At 38.3% G+C, this 17,817-nt stretch overlaps 1 protein-coding gene across 2 annotated transcripts in view; it reads right to left on the reverse strand.

Annotated features, from left to right (window-relative positions):
• LOC111507316 (cilia- and flagella-associated protein 53) overlaps nucleotides 1-17,817 on the reverse strand; it is a 50,784-nt gene that overhangs the window by 28,505 nt on the left and 4,462 nt on the right. The window contains exons 2-3 of one of the 2 annotated variants that reach the window (XM_074180736.1): nucleotides 11,337-11,569; nucleotides 6,017-6,193 (exon numbers count right to left, since the gene is read on the reverse strand). In XM_074180736.1, coding sequence (XP_074036837.1) covers nucleotides 6,017-6,193; nucleotides 11,337-11,569 — 410 coding nt within the window. The remainder of the gene's footprint in view (nucleotides 1-6,016; nucleotides 6,194-11,336; nucleotides 11,570-17,817) is intronic. The other variant, XM_074180737.1, reaches the window with a different exon arrangement.

Raw genomic sequence — 17,817 nt, forward strand, 5'->3', positions numbered from 1 at the left:
AAGATTGTTTGAACTGAACATCACATGCTCGTTTACCTATTAAATATCCTAAAGATATTCAATTGTTTTTGTAATAGAGACACTTCACAATAATGAAGATACTCCAAAAGATACTGAAAATTTACCATCTCACAACCTTACATCTTTGTTTTTTTCCGTAATTTGGCGATCTTTACCGGTGGGAAATCTACAGCCGAGTCAAATGATCGCACCGATTTGCCTGGCTTATAAATTTCTGGCTGATCGTATAATTTTGATACTGTAGGATTCGATACTTGCAAATTCCCACCCCAACATTATGTAATCACTTTTTCATACTACTTGAGTGTAGTTTTAACTTCTGAAATCATATCAGGCAGTGATTTTTTGCATTTCATTGTAAAAACCGTTCTAAATTGAATTATCAATTCTATCAGCGACAGCTGATTAACGGAAAAATAGATTTTAAACAGATTTTTATCATAGTAGGGTAGACTGGGTACGGTTGAAACAAAGGACGGTTGAAACAAAACGAATATCTCGCAAACCGTTGGCGGGGCGGCGAGGGGTCCAAGGGGAGAACGAAGCGGACGACAGTTCTAAACACGAATCTTAGTGTTGCGCCACTCTCCGCGCGCTTTGGCTGTTTCTAGGGGACCCTATTGTGTTTTGATAACCAAAAGTAAGTATTTTTGCTTGGAGATTTTTCCAATTATTGTCGTTTTTATTCAAGTGACAGCATTGAGGGTGCGTTGTTGTTTGAAATGAAGCTCGCGGAATATGACATTGTGACTAGTTTTTGTGTATCATTAGTGTTACAATGACTAATAACTGAATTTTACCTAAAGTAGGAGTTGGGGACGGTTGAAACATTTTTTTTGGGTACGGTTGAAACAGTGTAATTATTTTTTTTCTTGTTTTTTTAGATGCCTAGAGTACGCGTAAGAAAGACATCGAGAGGGCAAATAGACTTGTCGAAGTACAAAGACGCATATGAGGAGGTGAAAACCGGAGGATCATTGCGAAAATCGGCAGAGAAGCACGGATTAAACCAGTGTTCGCTTCTAAGATATATTCGAAAGCGAGATGTCTCTGGCGAGCAAGAAAATCCAGACATGGGATATAAAGCACACAACCGAGTTTTTAATGAGGTGCAAGAGCGAGAGCTTTCAAAGTACTTGATTCGATGTGCTGATATATATTTTGGACTACCTAAGAAGGAGGTAAGAAAACTGGCGTATGAACTTGCAGTTAAATATAATTTATCAAGACCTAAAACTTGGGATGATAACGAGCTGGCAGGTGAGGAATGGTTTCGGATGTTTATGAGAAGAAACCCCGAACTGTCTCTACGCGCAGCACAAGCTACTAGCCTCTCCAGGGCGACTAGTTTTAACAAAACAAATGTAGATTCTTTCTATGACAATCTGACCACTGTCATGAATCGTCATAAATTTGAGCCTCAAGATATATATATAACGCTGATGAAACAGGCATAACCACTGTTCAAAAGCCCGACAGAGTAGTGGCTAGGCGTGGTGCTCATCAAGTAGGTTCAGTAACTTCGGCGGAAAGGGGTACATTGGTCACAGTCGCCTTTGCAGCGAATGCCATTGGAAATGTTATTCCGCCATTCTTCGTCTTCCCGAGAGTGCGTTATCAAGAACATTTTATTAGAGATGGGCCCCCTGGCTCTGCTGGAGCTGCTAACCCCTCCGGCTGGATGCAAGATGAAACATTTATGCATTTTCTGGAACACTTTAAAAAACATACAAATGTATCTCTGTCTCATAAGGTGTTACTTCTGCTCGACAATCACTCTTCACACGTCCACATTAACGCACTAGACTTTTGCAAGAACAATGGCATTATCTTACTATCTTTTCCACCCCACTGCTCGCACAGACTCCAGCCACTTGATCGATCGGCATATGGCCCTTTGAAGAAAGCTGTCAATTCAGCCTGCGATGCATGGATGCGAAACCATCCAGGAAGGACAATGTCCATTTACGATATACCAGGGATTGTAGCGTCTGCTATGCCAGTTGCTCTTACGGCTTCAAATATTCAAGCCGGCTTTCGCAAAACAGGAACTTATCTGTATAATCGGAATCTGTTCACTGAGCTTGATTTCGCTCCTGCATTTGTTACGGATAGACCAAATCCCGAAAATACTACAGAACCTGTACCAAATACTATCCTACCTGTAGAGCCTGTATTTGTAACGGATGTGCCAAACCAAGAAAATGCAGCAGAGGTAGCAATAGTTCCTGTATCAGTTACAAATCCACCTGAAGACGAAACTCCGCCATTATCACCTTCTCTATTGAATTACAAACAACCCGCAGATATGGTCGCTCAACCAGGAGCTATCAATAGTTCATTAGTCCCTATAATTGAAAATCAGGAAACTGTAACTACACCACCCAGACACCACAGCAGCATTAATATTCAGGAAACTTCTCCGAAACCCAGTACAAGTGCTCAAACAATTTCTTCTATTATTCCCGCTGTATTTTCACCGGAAACAATACGACCATTTCCGAAAGCTGCTCCAAGGAAAAATAATAATAAAGGGCGCAAAATCAGGAAGTCTACTATTTACACTGATACTCCAGAGAAAGAAGAGATAAGAAAAGAGCATGAAATAAGATTGAAACGAACAAGAGCTAAACAAGTGAAGAAGCAATTGGATGGAGGAAGAAAGAAGCAATTGAATAGAGGAAAAAAGAAGCAACTTGATGGAGGAAAAAATAAAAGAAACACCATAAAAGGTAAACAGAAAAATATACAAGAGGAGGTATCATCAGAAGATGAGGAGTACTTCTGTCTTGTCTGTATGTCTTCATATTCAAAGAGCAGACCCGGAGAACAGTAGATCCAATGCATCAGTTGTAAACTGTGGGCTCACGAAGAATGCACAGAAAGTGGTCTTAGCTATATTTGTCAGAATTGCGACTCTGATTGATCTTTAAATTTGGCTTATCCTAATTGGACTAATGAAAGCCAAAAATTGTTTTCTTTCAAACTTTTTTTTTAAATATTATTGTTTAGTTTGCTATGTTTTAAAAACAAACAGTTGATTTTGGTTTAATTTACGTAAATTTTATATCAATGTTAAGTAATTTGTAGTGACTTAGTTTTTTGATGGTTGATAATATACCTATATTTTAAATAGTGTGCTTTAAAACATTAAAGGCTGATTAAAAATATCGTTTCAAGTATATAAATATTGAAGACTGATTACTAATGTCAAAGAGTTACTTAATTATACTTAGATTTAAAATAAACAATTAATAAAACGTGTTGTAATATTATATTTTGTATTATTCGCATGTGTTTCAACTGACCCCATTCACTGTTTCAACCGCCCCTGGTATGGGGACGGTTGCAACAAATCCGATTTATTTTTTAATTTGATCTACTTTTAAAAATAACACACCTGGGACTAAAAACATATTGCCTATTAGTAGACAGAAACATGCTCTTTTATTTAACATATCTTCTTCATCGCTCGGGTTATAAAAAGCAGAACTATGGACGTTATAAGTGAAACTGTTTCAACCGTACCCAGTCTACCCTAATCAAATTTGTCCAAGATCACCACTATACTGCCTTAGTCAGTGTTATCAGATAAAGAGATTTCTCTCCTTAAATGTCTTGATGATGTTTTTTTCTATGATTGGGAATTGTTATTAGTTTGATTCTTCATGAGTAGCAAATTGTTTGCAAGCTTCACGAACGAACTCTTCCGATGTCTCCGATGTCAGCTGAATTGCACCCTCACCACAAATCACGACATCTTCAAGACTTACTCCGGAGAGGCCTAATTTCGAGTGTGTTTTTTAGGACGAGATCTTCATGATCAAAGAAGTGAGTCAAAATATTTCCTACAAGCTTTTTGTATCTTCTACTTGCAGATGAAATTTTCCTTACAAATTATGATTCGAAAACAACGCTGAAAAATGATCTTTGATATAATTTGTGGAGTATTTTTTGTCTCACTTTTGTTTTCCAGTCCTTTCAGACGATCTATATCTTTGAATCTGTAGAGTGAGTGTGGGCCCACAGCACTTAGGCCACATGTGACCCATTGTTGTCCTCCTGTCCTTTTCAGGAAGGTGGATAGGTCACTAGGAGACATCTCCTTTATATCGGCATTGCTGCATTGTTGCGAAATCATTCAAAATCCTCGAGTCTTTCACATTTTCTGTCTCTCTGCCAGCGCAAATCCTATTTTTCAATGTCCCCCATAGAAAATAGTCCAAAATAGTAAGATCTGGTGATCTTGCAGGCCATCTCATTGGCCCATTATATGTCTCGAAATGGAAGGACTCCAATTCCATCATTTACTGCGCCATTAATTTTTTTGTGTATGTGAATTACTTTATTGCAATTTTCATTACAATTATGTTTCAGATAATCATAAAAGGTTTTCTTATTCGAAGATCATTGTAGAAAAAGCTCAGAGCAATGGAAAAAATATGAATAGGTATCTAAAAATGAAAAAAAAAAACTCTACGGTACATAGGGAGGCGTAAAAGTTGCTATTGTGTTTTTATTCAACCCAGTCAACCAATTTCCAGGGCCGTTATTTAAAAGGGAATAATCCACCCAATAATAAATTCAATTTCTCAGTATGAAGTGAACGTCTACGATTCAAAAACTACAACAAAAAATACAGGTCCGTATTTGAAAATTCAAAGATGGGGTGGCCCAAGTCAGATCACACCCTATATAAAAGATTCATGGAAATATTCTGATAGCCCACATCAAGTGCAAATAGCAAAATGTGGACAGATTTCTAATATGTCTGCGAATAAAGAAGATGTAGGCAAAAAAATTATTTGGGATTTTTTGGTTTTTACAGTATATCTCCAGAACCGAAAGAGCTATGTTCGATTTTTTTAATCATTGAATAGGTCTCTAAAATACGCCACTTTGCCACACCCTATCTCTTATCGTTCACGAAATCCCCATGTTCAGGAAATAATTTGAATAGCCCTATATATAGCATATTGGAAGAATCTCAAACTGAGTTTATGCACATTCATCATTTCCTTCAAAACCAACTGAAAACATGATAAGTTCCATTCGTGACTGGGTCGCATTTGCCTCATATAGGCAGAGGCGTCACTATGTTTTACAATTAAGATTATTTTTTTAATTACATTTATTCAATGTCGTATTAACCTCGAGGGTTATTAGCGACAATTCAAATTTCATAAAAGTATTGATTTCTTACAATAAATTTCATATACAGCTGCTTTATACGTCTTAAAAAGGCAATTAGTTTTTCATAGTTACAATATTGTCCCAACGCTGCTCCAATTGAAGGGTGGATGTCGTACTCGACTCTCTCGTTGTAGTAAGATGCGCACTAAGATAAAATATGTTCGACACTTATGACACAGTCACAAACTTCACATGTTGGAGGGTTATTACCATTGAGGATGTATTCATATGAGTAAGGCGAGTATGCCCTAGTTGAAGACGTGACAGAATAACTTGCAATTTTCTAGTTTTTGGAAGTGATTTCCTGGATAAGACCATTGGTTTGATAACTTAGAGTTGGAGTCATTCCATTGCTGTTGCCGTACAAGTAAGTATTTGTTTGTAAAACGGTTTCAGGTCGGGGTGGGCTATTCTTTTTTCAATACCTGTGAGTGGTTTAGTAATAGCATCCTTTGCAGCTGGTCGGCCTTTCCGTTGCCTGCTATACCAACATGTGATGGAACCCACATAAAGTTGATATGTTAACGTTTCTCAATGATTGAGTGGAGCTTATTAGGAGTACTGTTTTAGATAACAAAGAAATATCTAAAAAAATGAAATATCACACGTTCCCGCCTAATATCAAAATTTATTTTGTGAAATCTAACGTCAGTGAAAGGATTTGCACATATTCAAGTATCTTTCATCATGAATTATTCATTTCTCTTCCAATTTGGATTGTACCCATAAGTATATGACATTCTGTTTTCATTAAAACATGTCAATATGAAATTTGTCCGCTGGAATAATTAAAGAAAGTTACCTGTATTGCTCTATCCTCTTCTGTTGAACAATTTTCAATCTTTCTTCTTCTCTTTGTCGCTTCAGCAAATCAACACGTTCTTTCATTTCTTTCATTTTCATTTCGTCCATTTTTTGTGACTTGTCTGTAGTCTCATAATAGTACCCTTGTTCTTCTGTGCAAAGCATCTCTCTCAGCCTAAGTTTTAGATACATTTTTCAGAGAAATTGAATTTATAAAAATAGCTACGTAAACGCAAGCGAAACATAAGTGGAACCACCTATTGGTGTGACACCCAAGTCAACTTGCCAAGTTTTTATGCCAGTGTTGGTGGTTTGACCAATCAACCCACAACTGCGGTGGCAGAAATTTGGGAAGTTAACCTGAAATGTCTTCGGAAAATGAATCCACATGTTTCTAGAAATGATATGAAATCGAGAAAGGTTAATGCAGTCAAGCTGCTGGGAAATAATTCCATGAAAATCAAAAGATAAATAGATTAGTACTTTTTGATCATTGCCATATTGATTCCAATTTAAGATAGATAGATAGATAGATAGATATTTTATTCGTGTCATTACACAGAAGTGCATATACATACGTCACATATAATAGATTCAAAAAGTTAAAATGTATAAATGTAAAATATCACAGTGAACAATTAAAAGTAACACAATTTGTCAAATAATAGAACATATATAGACACACTATGTACATATGTCTTGTAAATAAATATCTTCCTCACGAATATTACATAGACTTAACAGACAATAATCATTAATAAAAAATAATTACATATAAAAATGGTAAACCTGAGGTATATATAAAAGTCAACATATATATATATATATATATATATATATATATATATATATATATATATATATATATATATATATATATATATATATATGAAATAAACATATAATCTTGATAGTCATCCTAAGAAATATACATAGAGGGAATAATAGAGAACAAATAATATGCAACGGTCACAATTGCAACGAAATTGAATATGCACAGTTGAACCAGATAGTACTGAAGAGGGTCGTTTCAATGATTTATTTTTTTATTAAATATAAAATACATTGAATTCTTGAAATTAGGGGCGTAATTGATTTTCTATATTTGAATTTACATTTGGTTAAATTGTTGGGAAGTTACGATAATCGGAATTGACGAATGTAAGTTCGAATGTATATATTTAATAGATTGATGAATGAAGCCGTTACTACGTGGTAGGAAATTATCATGAAAAATTTGAATTGAAACTTCTCATGTTTTTATACCACTTTCATTTGTAACTAACGTTACTGCAGAATCGTCCTACAGGGACTTTTTTAACAAGTTCATTGTATTCGTTTGAAAATGTCCTTGTAGGATGAAACTGCAGTAACATTCGTTACAAATACAAATGGTGTAAAAAGTTTCAAATCTCAGTTTCTTGTGTTTATATTTACGTTGTTGTTAAATGAATGGTACTGTATGTATTGTTTTTTTCACAAATTGACGTAAATTTTATTGAGTTTTGAATAAGTTAGTTATTGATATAAAGATATCTTACAAGAGATAATGCAGATTATATCAATACTGCACTGACAGGCATTATTGAAAATACTAATCGGTCCTAGAGGACCAGTGGTGTAGCTTCCGAAATCACCTGATTTAAGTCTGTTACATTTGCTTTTGTGGAGCGTCTTGACAACAAATTATAAAACTCAATCAGCATATTTTCACATACATGATTATTACTTAATGTCAGCACATTACAACTGAAATGCTTCAATAAGAACGTCTGAAACTGCTTTGGGCAAATACTTTATTACTTTATAGAAGTAGCAAGATCTCTTCAATAATTGAATACAGAGAAATTTTGAATCGTGATATTTTTTATTATTCCTTGGTAAGATCAAAACATTAATAGATGAAACAATTCCTACCACACTTTTGAAACTTTTGATTTTTCATATAATTTGAAACCAGAAGGTTTTTAATTATTTGTTTGAACAATATAAATGATATTCATTTGGTTTTACGTTGCTTCTCTAACACGTTTTTATTAGCTTCACTTGTATGTTTGTTTGGACGCGAATTTGACTAATTCAAAACGGACAGATTTATTTCAAACTTTGAAAACTTATCAGGAATCTTGATAAGGATCGCCAGGATTATATAATTTCGATTGGTCTATTGGCGGAGTGGGTTAATGCTCAAGTCGTAAACGGCGCGAAGCAACGGCCTCACCAGGCGTGAGTTTAAATCTTGGACTGGAAACAAATATTCGTTTTTTTTCAGCAATTTCTGGAATTGATGCCTTCCTTGGATGTGGTAATCATGATTGACATATAATCTACCATTGACAGTTGATAAGGCAGAAATTTGAATTATCTCAATACCCTAGAATTACTAAAGTAAACGTGGGTACGATCTAATGAACCAGAACTCATTCAATGAGCCATTCACGAATTCACCTCAATATGATACACAACAAGATAACTTTGACTAAATAGTCACATGATGTAATAAAAAATGTATCCCTCCATTGCTACAAAATAAATGATTTCGTATTGAGACTGACAAATATTCACATATAACTCTGGTGGTACAGCCAGGAAACGACTGAGTTGTCTCCTCAAGAGCGAAGCACCTTATGAAACCGCCTAGCACCAAATTCTTGAGCGGCGTACACAGAATCTGTCCCAGGTGGAGGAGTAAACCCCTCATGAGCAGTTTAGCGAACATTTGGGCTCAAATGATGATTTACGAAAACCAGAGGCGAGAAAGCCCTGCACGGCTGAATCTGAGGCATCGTCAGGTGTAGCTGACGTGCAAGGTTGTCACGGGTATCACGGTGGGAAACATGCACCTTGATTATCCGAATACCTCTTTAACGGCCAATCAGCTGGAATCTTTTCAGGGGGCTATTTTGACGGCTGTAGAGGTTATTCCAGATAATGGGCCACAGGTACAATTCCAAAACTGCGTTTTTCGGCCTGGAAGTTTACAGGTAATCTGTGAGGATCAGGTTAGTGCCGACTGGCTTGCGGGTGTGGATAATACCATGCAACTGTGGGAGGCCGCTTCTCTAAAATGCGTCACAGGGGACCAACTTCCGAAGCTACCCATCTGTGTTGCTTACCTACCTGAAGGAGGCAGTCACAGACCCATCTCCGACCAGGTCCTCACTAGATTGAGGAAAATGAACCATGGTCTGTCAACCTTGGAGTGGACTATTTTCTACAAGGAAAAGTCAGTTCCTGATCAAACATGGACCTTTGCTGTTGACGATGGATTCACGGCCGTGCTGGCGAGGATGTGTTTCAGACCCTTAAACCCGGGCACTCTCCCAGCAGGAAACTACTCAACCGAGTCACATTAATGTACCCGTTAGAGTAAATAAAGCATGGCCGAGTAAGTATCCGTGTATGGAAAGGAATTCAATCAAATCTCCACCCAAACGTAAGGATAAACCAGCGGCTCCCATCCATCCCTAGGCTGGGAAACCAGTTGGTTTTCAGGATACAAAGACGGCTAACGTCTCGTCGGGAAAATCAGGAAAAAAGGCTGGACTTGGCTCTTCGAAAGCGATGAAGAAAATCGTCTCGTCGAAGGGATCCAAAAAACCAGCAAGTAACTCGAAGAAGGCAGGAAGGCACCTCATCATCTGAGCCTACTCATCCCCCGATCTTAAGAGATCGTTCTTGGGAGGTGTTCTTAAGTATCTTCTATCTTCTCTCTCCTAGGGTTGAGGAGTTCTAAGTTTGTGGCAACACTTCGTTAAGTATAAGTGTTTGCAGGCAATTTTACAACACGCCAAGGCCGCTTCATACTTTCTTGGAGAAAACTTCAAGGACGAATTAATCGACCCTGCTTTCCTTCAGGAACCATGGACAGGAAATACAGGGCGAGTAACCGGACTGAGCAATATTCCTGGTGAGGTAATAGAGTACCCTGGGGTGAAGCCCAGAGCATGTCTGGTCATCAGGAAGGGTATCAATTAGTTTTTGCTTACTGGCTTCTGCACACAAGACGTAGTGGTCATTTGAATTTCCCTACTGGGCAGGAAAAGTAGGACGAATATTATCGCCTGCTCCGCCTACTTTCTGGGAGATTCGGATACCGTACCTCTTCTAGCTGTTAGACCACTCATCGACTACAGCTAAAGAAACAAACTCCAAATCGTAATGGGATGTGACGCCCAGTCACACCATACAGCGTGGTGTATAAACCATAGAGGTAAGTTACTCTTTCATTATGTACTAGGGGGAAAGCTGTCTGTAATAAATGAGGGCTCGGAACCAACTTTTGTCCCTAGGCAATAGGCAAGAGGTATTGGGTTCAACCATCACTTCACATTCTCTAAGCAACATGATACACTTGAATGAAATGAATAAAAAACTTTTGTCCAAATACCACTGGTGAATTTTATTTATCCGACCGGTTTCGGGTTTGACCCCATTATCAAGTATAAAACCTAAATCTGTATTTTAAAATATATATTATATTTGAATTTTCAGGTATGTTGCAAGGACTGGTATTTGAAAAACAGGATGCCAACTTAAAATACCACCCTGAAAATTCTAGGGGTTGTTAAACCCATAAATTCCAGAGAGGAGACCTACATAAATCAAGTTGCTCGTTTAGGGGTATATGTTTCTGATTTTTAATTGATTTGTTAATTTCCATGGCCTCCAACAGATTAATTTTCCCCCTTTATTACACATATTATAAGTTTCATTTCTCACCAGTGACCCACCACGGCTCCGTACGGGTGCAATGCTGATTCTGAATATAGCTTCACCCATAGAAAAATTTAAGAGCATGAAGAAACAGTTATGAAAAGATAATTTCGTTTCATGCACGCGCCTTTTTCTCCGCGGCTGGCGCCCTAGTTGGAACATTGTTATTACTCATCTACATCATAAAACGAACCTACATACAAAATTTCAGCCTTCGAAAGCATAGCGGTACGGAGCAAAACTGATTAAAAAGTAATTCTCATATGTTGAGCCACCCCTTTTATTCCTAGGGATGACGTCCGAGTTGGAATATTTGAAAATTTTTCTTATTGCACATCTATAACATGAAACGAACCTACAAACAAAATTTCAGCCTTCGGAAGAAAGTTAAGCGGTACCGAGAAACAGTGAAGAAAAGGTAATTTTCATATGTAAACGCGTCCTTTTACACCTACGATGGGCTACCCAGTTGGAATATTTGAAAATTTTCTCTTAGAGCGCATCTCATACTTGAGAAGCACCTATATACCAAATTTTAGCTACCTAGGACTCACCAGGACTCCTTTTTCAATATTCCTGTTAAAATCATAACTATTACCTACTTTTTCCTTCTTTTTTCCACAGTTTCTTCGTACGCTTGAAGTTTTTGCTGTACTCGTTCACGAATCAATCTTTGAAATTGTCGTTCCTCTCCGTGTCTATCATATTTTATCATCGTCAAATCTCGGATCGCACTCTTTATCCCCTTGTGCTCTTGTAATCTGTCTTCAGCATCTTTTTTCTGTTTATTGTACCAAACTTGACTTGAGTTGTTAGTTTTTGGTTGTCTTGCTACCTGGAAAAATCAATTATAAATTTTCAACAATAAATATTTTTGTCCAAAATCCGTATCCATCGTAGAAAAAAAAAGTTGAAATTATATATATTTTCTTTCTGGTGTCGTACGACACGGTCCCTATAAACCAAACCATTGAGTTCTTCGTGAATTTATCCATTTCATTATATATATATATATATATATATATATATATATATATATATATATATATATATATATATATATATATATATATATATATATATAGAAAGCTGCAGAAAGAAATGATTTTGGAGTCTATAGAGTGGCTCAAAAAAGTGTGACATATAACAGTTGTGATTTTTCAAATGGAACATCCTGTATTTTGTTACACTTTTGAATACGTCAACAAAATATCAAGATTTCATATAAGATACTATGTATCTATTTATAACCGTTCTCAAATTATTGATTTCTTTATGAAAATGCCACATATGGCTGTGGTATGTAGATGGCGTTTTTGCGATATTCGATAAGAAAAAATCAAATATTGACGACTTTGTTTCCTTTTTAAATAACAGATTTCCATCAATAAAATTCACGTATGAGTTAGAAAATGAACGACAACTTTATTTTGCTGACGTTTTGTTATTGAGGAACCAATATGGAAGGCTGGAATACGATTTATTTAGGAAAGAAACAAGCATGTACACGTTTATTCCTGACAGTTCACATTCCTTTCGCGGTGAGTCATATGTTTGGTGTCTGAGATAACGGTCAGGGCCCGCTTCAGATTCATTACATTGTCCCCTTCTTAAAGACGTTTCGTCCCGAAATGTCATCCTTGGCGTGTGTCGATACATGCAGGACTCCCCATATCTGCACTGTAAATTTCGATGGAAATAACACTCCCCTCCACACTCTGTCGTTGAAGATGGTTACCGCACACCAAAATCTGGATCTGAAGATCGTTTCCAACATGCTTCTCACAATTCTCCAGTCCAGCCTGTCGAGCCCAGAGGCTAATTTCGGGATTGCCAAGTCCACGAGATTCTGGTCGAGCATCGTCTCCTTCAGTCTAGTGAGACTCCTCCAGACATCTTCATAAGACGGTTTGTCACGAGGATGTTTTTTGGTCACCAAGTAGAAGATATTTCTCTGACCCTTCTTCAACTGTAGCACTCCTTCGACTTCTGAACTCTGTTCTCGTAATGTTTGGAGCTGACCGAATTTCTTGTTGAATACCACTGCGATACCCTTGGACATTTGGAGATCCTCTGCCACGTAGTGAACTAGTGCGTAATCAACTGGAACCTTGAAAAAGTCTCATGGCTCTTCTCGAGTTACCCCATGTACGACCTTCTGTTCGTTCGACATGAATTGCTGGAACGCCATTCCATCCTATGGTGGTTTGAGGGCGCGAACCTGTTCGTGATTTCCAGCATAAGGAGCCAATCTATTAAAATGGACGACCCTAGGTTTTCCTCGAGGTGACTTATGGATTCGGTAGACGAGGTCATAAATCTTTCTCATGATTTTGTATGGACCTTCCCACGAGTTCCACAACTTCGGTGATAAACCACGGCGTCACTTAGGGTTGTACAGCCAAACTAGGTCACCGGTTTCGAACTCTCCAGCATTCGCCTTGATGTCATAGGCCTTCTCCATTCTATCGCTGGCACTCCGGATGTTCAGACGAACTCGTTCGTGGATGTCGTCCATTCTCTGCCGAAGCTTGTTGACACAGTCTTCCCCCGCAGCGGCAGCATCCCAAACTTCAGGCCGCAAGGAAGCCGCAGCTCTCGGCCCATTATAATACTGGCAGGGGTTTGGCTGGTTGACTCGTGCACTGCTGAACGATAAGCCAGCAGGAACAGGTGGAAGTATTGGTCCCAGTCTCTTTGATGGCCAGAGACTACCTTGGACAAGTGGCGGTTTATGGTCTTATTCATTCGTTCCACCATTCCATCGGACTGTGGATATAAGGCTGTGGTTCTGGTCTTTCGAATGTCCAACAGTTTACATATTTCTTGGAACAGGTTGGACTCAAAATTTCAGCCCTGGTCCGAATGCAGCTCCAATGGGACCCCGAATCGATATATCCATTCCTTTACTAAGACGTCAGCGACGGTAAAGGCTTTCTGGTTGGGCAGGGCATAGGCTTCTGCCCACTTGCTGAAATAGTCCATGGCTACTAGGATGTATTTGTTCCCATGATCGGACTCTGGGAATGGGCCGGCGATGTCGATGGCGATTCTCTCAAATGGACTACACACGTTATACTGGCGCATTGGAGCTTCCGGTCGTATCCGAGGTCCATTACTGGCAGCACATACAGCACATTTTCTGCACCAGTCCTTGACGTCGGCTTGGCAATTAACCCAGTAAAACCGTTGTCTTACTTTCTAGAGGGTCTTTGTTACTCCCATATGTCCTCCAGTGACGCCATCATGGATTTCTTTGAGCACCTCACGTCGTCTGCTCCTGGGTACCACTGTCTGGCGCCTTTCTTCTCCACAGTCTTCAGACTCCAACACCCGCTTCAGAACCCTGTTTTCCAAGGTGAGGGAGTTCCATTGGGTCCAGTAGGACTTAACCGCTGGCGAATAACCTGCAACCTCCTGCCACGATGGTCTTTGATTCCTTTTTTTCCGTCCGATGACTAAACCAAGATCGGGGTCTTTCTCTTGGTCTTCCTTGATCCTATTGTCCTCCCAGTTGTCGTCTACAGCTGTAGTACTACAAATAGCTGCTTCCTTCTCTTCTGCTCGTCGGTAATGTGAACAGTCACAGAGACAGGGTATCTGCGTTTCTTACGGGGCTTGCTGGATACAGGCTGACGATTGCCCTTTCTCATGGAACCTCTCTAGTTTTCTTGATTTGGTGTTGGTTCTTTGAATGCTTGGACATTTGCTACGCACATGTCCAATTTTCCCACGGTTCCAGCATCATATTTGTTCTCTTTCAGACAACTCCTTTTATCACTTTTCTAATAGTGGCCTCAATATCAGCAGAACCCTGTCCATCTTCTTCCATAGTTTGAACTTTGCTCTGGCCCTTGCAGGATTGTTGTATAGCCTCAAACTCCAGAGCTCTTGCCAGTGCATCCACGAGATGTTTGGGACGAGCTAGCATCAAGGCTTGCCTCGTTTCTTGGTCGCGAAATCCATCCAAGAATGCCTGAACTGCTAGGCGCTCCATTACATTTTCCGGTGTAGCAGGATATGCCAGACGAACCAATCGAGTCGGCTTCAACCAATATCGGCTTCAAACTCCTGTAGGGATTCTCCTGATTTCTGGCAGCGGTTCTTCAGCTGTGAATGGTAAACGTGCTCTAGGTAGGCTTGTCCATACCGCAGCTCAAGATGCTTTACAAGTTGGTCATAGTCTTCCTGTTCCTGGGCCGTGAGCGTTTGCAGAATATTCGTTGCTTCTCCACGCAACGCCAATGTTGATGCTACCACGTTTTCACCTGCATTTCATCCATTCGCTCTGGCCGCAGCTTCAAATTGTCGGCGGTTATTTGCCCAAAGAGTTTTTCCGTCGAACTGGGGCGGCTTCATGGAGAGCTTACCTGGTTTAGAACTGGCTTTGAACTCTTTCAGTTCCGGAATGGAGTTTTCGGAAACTGTTTCTGTGGGGTGGGCAAAATTAACGATTTGGCTTTGCAACTTGCTAATTGTTTTCTTCAGCTCGCTGATTTCTGTCTGAACTCCGCCTTTGATTTCCTCTACTTCTGTGTTCATTTCCTTCTTGATTTCATCTATCTCTGTCTCGATGGTTCCTATCTTTTCTTCGAGTAGACTCGCCACAATACATAGTTCTTTCTTTAAGTCTTCTGCATTTCCTAGAAGTTCTTCCTTCAAACTATTCGAATTCTCTAGAAATTTATCTTCCAAAATTTTCGAAATTTTCCAGAAGCTTGTCTTCCAAACACTTCGAGTTTCCCAGAAGCTTCTTTTCCAGGCACTTGGAATTTTCCAGAACCTCCTCCTCCAGACTTACCGAATTTTGTTGAAGTTCATCTTTTAAACTCACTGAATTTTCACGAAACTTCTCCTCCAAACTCTTCGAATTTTCCAGAAGCTTCTCCTCCAGGCACTTGGAATTTTCCAGAACCTCCTCCTCCAGACTTACCGAATTTTGTTGAAGTTCATCTTTTAAACTCTTCGAATTTTCTAGAAATTCATCTTCCAAGTTTTTCGTATTTTCCAGAAGCTTCTCTTCAAGGCTTGCCAAATTTTGTTGAAGTTCTTCCTGACTCAATCATGTTATCCCTTAGTCTCTTCTGGAGTACTGTTTTCTTTCCAGAACAATCTAGCTCTCTCTCCTCCAATTCTTGCTTCAATTCAGCAACTTTTAAGTCCACAAGGCGCACTTTCCTTGAACACATTTTGTCTCTTATTGTCTATTTTCCACAAAACTGAATACGTCCACTTATTTTAATCGAGTACGAAACACTTATTTATTTTTACAAGTGTATTTTTCGCGAGAAAGGTCTATCAGTTTATGTTTCCGTAGTCCGGTACTGTCCACTTCGCGAAACACAATGAATCACCAGTCTCTACGCGAATTTATAGTCAATTTCACCGTAATCCAAAGATTGACCACCAAGCGCTCACAAATTTATTTTTAAAATCCACTTCTGATCACCAATTATAAGGAATTAAAGAATTAACTGTCTCAAACAAATTTATTTTTAACAATATTTCACTATCACAACTAATTTATATACAACACTTAGCAACTAACGCTTAATTTATCTTCACGGTTAGAATTCTTTCTTCTTAAACGCACGATTCACTTTCTAGATACAGACTCTTTTCGTGGCGATTCGTTGATCGCATTCCTTTCGCGGTGAGTCATATGTTTGGTGTCTGAGATAACGGTCAGGGCCGGCTTCAGATTCATTACAGTATAAATAAGGATAACATTGTAAGTATATTTAGTTCAATCTTCCTCTTGGAGATGATCACTTGATAATCGAAACACATGTCGAGGTGTTGCTGTAGGGATAGTACTTCACTGATGTCCTATCCTACTAATCCATTTATTCGGAAAGCACATATTCAAAAACTGTCTGACACTGAATTTGAAATATGCTAGAGCTCCATCCAATTGTACTCATATCTGTTGTCTGATATTTAGCAGAACATTCTCCAGAAACTTAGGCAGATCATCTCGTAAAATTGTAAAAAAATTTGACCATTCAAGTTTCTATCAGAAAAGTATGGTCCTATAACTTGTGCCCCTATAATTCCTACCCACACATTCTGGTGATCCAGAGTGCGAAAAAAATGGAATCCAAAAAAATATTCATCCTTAGTAAACTTATTCGGAACCCATAGACAGAACTCAATTCGGAAGTCTATTTCATATAACTCCTGAGGCATCTGAATACGCTACGGATGAAATTTGTATTTTTTCATTACCCTAGAAATGTTCCGTCTACTTATCGCTGTATCTTTCTCGATCTTACGTTGACTCGTATGAGGGATTTCTATGATTGATCCCGTAATAAGAAATTCATTTTCCTCATTTCCAATGATAGGTTTCGGTCTATTTGTCTTTTCATAAGCTACACTTCCAGTTTCAAGAAATTCATGTAGTTGGTAATCATATCAAAACCAACGTGTTTTGATGATTCCGGTCTGGATATTTTTGGGTATACACCCTCGACGCCCAAAAGACAATTTTCTAAATACTCACCAATCGCTAAAATCATATATATCCGCTTTTGAATGGAATAAGTTTTCATTTTCAACAGTAATAATTCAGTAAAAGTTTTGAATAACGTAAAACTCTCAATAAGAATGCTTCCAAGAAATATCGTTTCAAAGCTATCTAGATCAAATAATGCATTGAAATAAGAACTACTGCTTGAGAAAGCCAATATATAAAAAACTAATTGGGTAAGGTGTAGGGAACCTCCGAACGAAATGAAAGATAATAGAATTTTATATGGTTCAGACAAAAATAATACAGGGTGTTATGTTTGAAATAACATAGTTATCTTTGTCATAAATTATAAAAAGGTGACAATGATTTTTGAACATTGTGTATGATATTAGGAAGAGAGTTTTATCGAAATCAATTGCTCCAAATATGTCATTCTTGTTTGAGCTACCTTGTAGACTCCAAAATAATTTCATTTTGCAGCCTTTAACAATATACATATAATAAAATGGAGAAATTCCCGAAAGAATTTTAGCAATGGGATCCCCATTATCTAGCATTATATCCGAAATATACCTGTAAACCATAGATGAGAAAATTTTAACAATAAT

Source organism: Leptinotarsa decemlineata, unplaced genomic scaffold, assembly GCF_025532065.1.
Source record: "Leptinotarsa decemlineata unplaced genomic scaffold, Ldec_3_MD MMD2_tig00026299_RagTag_RagTag, whole genome shotgun sequence".
NCBI lineage: Eukaryota > Metazoa > Arthropoda > Insecta > Coleoptera > Chrysomelidae > Leptinotarsa > Leptinotarsa decemlineata.